The sequence below is a fragment of the Gavialis gangeticus genome, unplaced genomic scaffold (genome assembly GCF_001723915.1).
Source record: "Gavialis gangeticus isolate Ggan-Ray unplaced genomic scaffold, GavGan_comp1, whole genome shotgun sequence".
NCBI lineage: Eukaryota > Metazoa > Chordata > Crocodylia > Gavialidae > Gavialis > Gavialis gangeticus.
This window is the reverse complement of record NW_017729031.1, coordinates 32,022,499-32,028,919: the sequence shown is the minus strand read 5'-3', so window position 1 is coordinate 32,028,919 and position 6,421 is coordinate 32,022,499. Positions and strand designations below refer to the sequence as shown.

General features: G+C 42.1%; 1 protein-coding gene across 1 annotated transcript in view; it reads left to right on the top strand.

Annotated features, from left to right (window-relative positions):
- The window catches only part of SEC22A (SEC22 homolog A, vesicle trafficking protein), a 37,489-nt gene extending 31,400 nt beyond the window's left edge, over positions 1-6,089 (top strand). The window contains exon 8 of the mRNA XM_019522577.1: positions 5,619-6,089. Within this exon, the coding sequence (XP_019378122.1) occupies positions 5,619-5,819 (201 nt within the window). The 3' untranslated portion in view covers positions 5,820-6,089. The remainder of the gene's footprint in view (positions 1-5,618) is intronic.
- The last annotated feature ends 332 nt before the right edge of the window (positions 6,090-6,421 follow it).

Sequence of the window (6,421 nt, the reverse complement as noted above, 5' to 3'; positions counted from 1 at the left end):
AAAAAAAAAAAAAAAAAAAAAAAAAAAAAAAAAGGCCCAATCTTGCAGTTTCCGCAACTCATTGAGTAGGTCCCTACAAATAACCATTGCATTATCAGCATCTCCAGCAGAATGCTTGTCTACTTTTTGCATTTTCCCCTAGTCCAACCTTAAGTAATATGTCAAACCTTGCTAATTTTGTGTGAGAGCAATCTGGTTCCACTTGGAACTCATCCTTCCTTTTGTAAGTTCTCCTTTCTGCAAAAATAATAATAATTAAAAAAACAAAAACAAAAAAAAACAACAACAAACCCTCCTTGTTTCCGCCCGTTTCACGTACTGAAAACTGCTTGTCTTTGCACCTTCTTTTCTGTGCACTGAAGTTCCTGACTTGTTTCCCGTTTGAATGGAAGACGGGAAATGTTTCAGAGAACGCTACCATAGAAGCTCAGGACATGAATCTTTTGCTTGAGTTGCACGTTTTCAAGTCCATACAATTGGACTTGTGTGGAATAAGGAATATTTTAGTCATAAATAGTAACCTAACACCAAGTGTATAACAAGAAAGAGAATGTCCTTTACTCCCTGTTGCTTAGCAAAGGACAAACACAAAGGGCTGAACCCAGAAATATGTTGTACTTGAAACAGAAGGCCTCACTCTAGATCTGGAATTTCTTTTCTAGTTTTGAGTATCAAGAATCGGAGTAGGGGCATACAAAGATAATTCACAGCATTTTCAGGAGTGTCAGCAACAGAGGGGTAATCTTGATTAGCAAATTAAAACTGAAAATATTGTACAGTGCGCACTGTATTAAGCCATAAAACAAAATCGGTAATAATCTGTCTGAATCTTCATACATGGCAAGTTGTTGGGGAAGCTGTAGAAAAATAATCAAGGTCCTACAGTTGCTTTGTAATCGGCTGTTTCAGTTGTAATCAAAACAGTCCATCTCTGGCCATTCTTACAACCCAGTTACAGAAGTTTTTAGTTTCAGGCAAATATGATCAACACTGGTGTTCATTCTTTACATGCATTTCAAATAATGTAAAACTTCAAGATGCCTTGAGAGAGTCTCTCTAAACTGTGTGGACTTTCTTTTTGGGATTTGTTATAATAATTCTGATTTTTGTACATTTGGGTATAGTGTGTATCTACTTTCAGATGTGCCTTTCCAAGTAAAAACTTTAAGGTTTTGTGTTCCCTGAAATCAATTTACTCATGAATCTCTAAATGTCATCTGTGACTTATCCAGCTCCAGCAGGACCTACAAAAATTGTAGTTTATCGCTCGATATTGCAAAATAAAAACAAAATATTGCACTGATAAAAAGAGTAGCAATATAATATTTTTGAAGGAAAACTAGTGGGATTAAGGGCTTCAGTAGAGCATCCAGGAAAACCAGAAATGTCTGCTTTGGTAAATCTAGCATCTGAAAAATTGTCTTGGCATTATTTTGCATTTTCTATAAGTTTAACATGAATCTCAGTTTTGTCCAGAACAAAAGAGGACCTGGAGTCTCAAGAAATGACTCCACAGCCAGGTCCTAAGTGTTGCAAAAATTTGTGTGTCCTCAAGTACGACAAGAAAACAGTGTGCTTTGTAATTGCCATAGAGAGCAGTTCCCTTCAAACAAACCTATTCAAGAGTTTCCTCTGCTGTGGTTCGTAAATGGAAAATTTTCTTACTGCCTCAAAACAAAAGACTAATAGAAAATTCAGCTCCACAAATCCAGTAAGGCAAAGAATCTGCAGCAAAAGCCTTCAGGTTTTTTGGGACCATCATCAAATAGCACATTGCACTTGCATTTTTAAAAAAATATAATTGCTAAACCTTTGTTCCCCTTAGCACTTTTTCATTAACCTTTTTGAGGAAAGCATATCCTGACTTCTGGTGTTTTTGAAACTATCATGCTTGGATCCTTATACTCTGGAAACTTAAGGGGTAGCTTTGTGAAACAAATTGAATTCTTTTAGGCAATACACTAATACTGATTGTCTTTTTAAATGTTAAAACCTACAAAAATAGTCAGTAGATGTATTGCACTCACTGAGCAGAGCATGAATTCAGAGGAACTCGAGATGGATTATAAAACTCTCTGCTGTTTTGGCCTTTGTTTCGTATGGAGGGGGAAGAAATCTTACCTGATCCAGGCCCATACCTTAAAGGTATTGATTGATTACCACCTTTGAGGATCTGAGGCAAAGAAGTCAGTGACTGGCACTTTCTAGATGATGAGCATAGTGAACAAGTTAGTCAAATATCCAAGAGCACAATAAAACAAACTCCCTAATAAAAAATATTAGCTAGATATAGTCACACGGGCTAGGGACAGAAGTTACACATAAATTGGTTTCAACCTGTAACAGAACAGAAGGTCAATACACATAAACCAGTTTCATAATGGCTGAAACTGGTTTAAGATAAACCTGGTTGAATGTAGTGTCAGACTGGTTTATGAAATGTCTGTCCTAACCCCTTTCCTGTTTCAAGTTAAATCACAGTCCCCTAGCATGCTTTGCAGCCCTGGACTGGGCTGTCTGCTCTAGCGGAGCAGGGCTGGCCCTGCCCCCTGCTTCCTAGCTGAAGCAGTGATGGCTGGCTGACAAGAGGGTGGGGGACCTCTTGCATCCCAGTCTACACGGGAGTGGGCTAGGACTGCGTCCCCCAGGCAAACCCCATCTGGGGCCAGGGTGGGGGGGTTAAACACCACTCTCCCCCTGCTCAAACTTACTGCTGGCTGTGACTGTGGACTACAACTCTCAGAGGCACCTGGAAGCAGGAAGAGGAAGTGATAATCAACCCTGCAGAGTCCTGGTACTGTGATTCAGGACTGCAAATCCCAGAGGCCTCTGGGGCAGGAGGAAGCAAACATAGCCCATGCTGCCTATGTGCCAGAGAGCTGTGCTCTAGTGCCACCTGGCTTCTGGCCTGAGCCACTGCAGGCATGTGGCTGCATTTCCTGAATCAAAAGTAAATGCATGTCCAGTTATTTCTCAGTTTCATCTCTGTAACTTAAACACCTGCAAAAACTGAATCAATTCAGCCTGGGGCTTTTTGACTGTCTGTACTTAGCCACAGTGTCTTGGCTGTTCCTGTGAAACTTAAAAATCCTTTGTATTATTTGTTAGGGTCAGAAGTGCAAATGAGAAATAGTGAGAACAAGGCTTTTATTGCCTTATAGCAGCGGTGTCAAACTCATCTGAGCCCAGGGCTAAATAAGTGGCACAGGGCCAGTTCACTGGCTGAATCGGTGTCCACAGGCCACTCCTGCATCTCACGCCCTCCCTGGGATGCCAACCTGAGGAGTCACCATGTGCAGTTCACTTCTCCGAGCCCTGTTGGGGGGCTGGATTTTGGGGCTCTGTAGGCAGGTTCCTACCTGTGGGCCATATCATCGACATGCCTACCATAAACAGGTCACAGTCCTGCTTCCCCAAGGAGTTGTCTCAGGGCAGTGCAGGAGGGGTGACCTGCAGATTGAAGCTGGCCCATAGAGCCCTTTTCCAAGCTCTGCAGACCTGGGGGGCTTCTGTGGCTTTGCAGTTCAGTGTTTGGGCAGTGGGGGGGCTTTGCCCATGTGGCAGCTGGGCAGTGGGAAGAAGCAGCAGCAGGGAGAAGTGGCAGCAGCTCTGTTGAGGTTGGGGGGGTGGTTGCACCTGTGCCAGCAGGCGTTGGAAGTGGCCCCTGCTTGGAGCTAAGCTTCATTAAAGCAGCCCCTTGCTGCAAAACATGGCCAGCCTGTGCTGCAGAGAGAAAAAGGCCAAGCCACTTTTTCATCAGCCTTGATGGACAATGTGAAAGATATTTGGGAAATGGAAATACCGGTAGATTAAATCCATAAGAAAAAGGCTGTCCAGAAGCTGAGACAGTATGTTAAACAGTAATGCTTTTGAGAGAATGCTGAACAAGTGTACCTTCTTAAAAAGGTCAAACTTAGACCAAATTGTACCTATTGTATAAATAACCTTTAACTGACTGAAAATATTTTCATGACTCTCTCTCTCTCTCTCTCTCGATTTTATATATATATATATATATATATATATCTATATATATATCTATATACACACTTTTATTTTTTAAAAGATGCACAAATATCTTCTTGCAAGTGTTTTCAAACCTTGGAATTTCAGTTTTCTTCCAGTGCCAATGCACAACAAACGGAATTGAGTAGTGAGGAAAGTGCTCCTGACAAGGAAGTCTCTTTATTGTCCTAGCTGAGAGAAATGCAAAGAACAAACAAAGAGCATAAAGATTTTTAAAAGCCTTCCACTTAGATCAGCATCACGCTGTGACGTCTAAAACCAAAGCTCAATACTGATCTAAAATCATCAGCCTCTTGCTTTTGCTGGCAAGAACTTAGTGCATTCTTATATTAGTCTGTCTGCAGAGGTGCCAAGCTTCCTGGTTTTCAATAGAGCTGTTGCAATTTGTGGAGCATCCTGTTCCTCTTACAAGACTGGCATTTTGTGTGTTGGGTTTTTATTTCCCCTTCCCCTTTTGCTTTTGAAACCTTTCCATTCCTTCCCGGCGTGGTTCCTTGCCTGTCTCAGCACCTACTTTTAAGTGGCTTTACTCTGTTTTCATATGGCTGTATGCTGCTTGGCATCTGCATATCCTAGGCATGCCAGGGGATGCTCTGCCCTGATGCTTCAAACAGCAGCCAGGCAAAAGATCCTGTGGCGCATCATAGATCTGAAGACCCTAGGCAGTATGCCCCTGAGATGAAAACAAAGCAGCTTTCTGGAAGAGGAACAGAGACAAATGGGGAAGAAGAGTAGATGGTAGGAGCTATGAAAAACAGTGGAGCAGGGGACTGAGAGTCGTGGAAGAGGGGGAAGGTATTTGTGAAAGGAGGCGAGTTTAGTAGAAAGGAGATTTGGACCTTGAAAAGTGTTCTGGAGCAAAGAGGGATTGGGGATGATTTGCTGTGGTTACAACTTTACTCTTACTTTTTCCCTCTGTAGTCAAAAGTAAATAGGCATTTTAATCTCACTGTCTAGCCACACTTAAATGTATTCACTAGAAGCCTTATAAAAGGGTAGGTTGAAGAGAAGGAAGTTGTATGTGAAAAGCAGCTCCCTGAACCACTTAGACTTCCCTGATTTAATGTCCTCATCACTGGGTAAAAAGCTTGAGATCCTTGTGCCAGCTGCGCATTGCTGAAGTCCCCTGTTCTCTGAGCAGTCCCTGACCCCGCTCCCTGTGCTCGGAGCAGCACGGGTCGGAGGCACTGGAGTCTAGTATACCATTTTTACTTGTGCTAAGAGTGTTCCTCCAAACAGGAGATCTGCCTGGCCTGAGTTCCCCAAAACCAGCACGTTGGGCCATTTGTAGACCAGCCAGAAACATTAGTCTCCATTGCCATGGACCTGTCTCAGTAGTGCTTGTATTCAGCCAGTGTGATGAAGAAATCTCCCAAGAGAGACTGAAGGAAGCAAAATCTCACCTCTCTGGATGCTGAGCAGCTTTCACACCTGCTCAAGTTTGTACTGCATATACTTACTGGGAAGAAAAAAAAAAAAAGCAAAAGTTCTTCATGTTTCATTTCTGCATCTACCTAGACAGTTTGGTGTGGCTCATTAGCAGAAGCTGTTTTCTCTGCAGTGAACCCGTGTTTCTTTTTTCTTCTTTGCAGTGTTATTTATTTGTGCATTACACGGGCTGGCGGAACGTCAAATCCTTCCTGAGTTTTGGTTTAATCTGCCTGTGCAACATGTATCTGTACGAACTCCGAAATCTCTGGCAGCTGTTTTTTCATGTGACAGTGGGAGCATTTTCAACCTTGCAAATACGCCTGAGACAGCCGCAAGGGAAGTCCCCTGATTACAATGTGTGATGCACATCCTGGGATACCTCAAGGCGGTTTTGGCTCCAACTCAACTATTTTTCCCTCTCAGGAATGCAAAGCTTTTGTCCAAAAGAAGCCGTTTTCTGGATTTTTTTTTTTAAAGCAACACAAGATGCCTGTGGACATTTGTGACTCTACAGTTAAACTTGTCCTTCAGGAAGAACTAAAAATGCAAAAGAGTTCAGCACTTATGGAGGAAAGAGGGTCCTACCCATGCAATTAAAAGTTTGAGGACAAATAAAAGTTTGGAGAACTTGACTGATGGCATGATGTAGTCGCATTCAAAAATATGATAATGGAAAAGATGTATATAGTGCGTGTCCTGCATATCAAGTGAGCTCTCCAGTTCCAAAATTGGTTTTGCCTTTGTGAGGCAGTAGTATAGCTAAATAAAAAAGATGCTATTACGTATTAGCAAACTATATATTTGGGATGAGTGAGTTACTAAATGCCAGAATATTGGATTGCATATTAAATTTGATAGGATGTGTGTGTTCGTTTTCTTAATTAAGACCTAACTTAGAAACCATCTGTTTACGGGGATTAGTTCATTGGCCCCAGTGGCCCTTCATCTAGTGCTGTGTTAATTA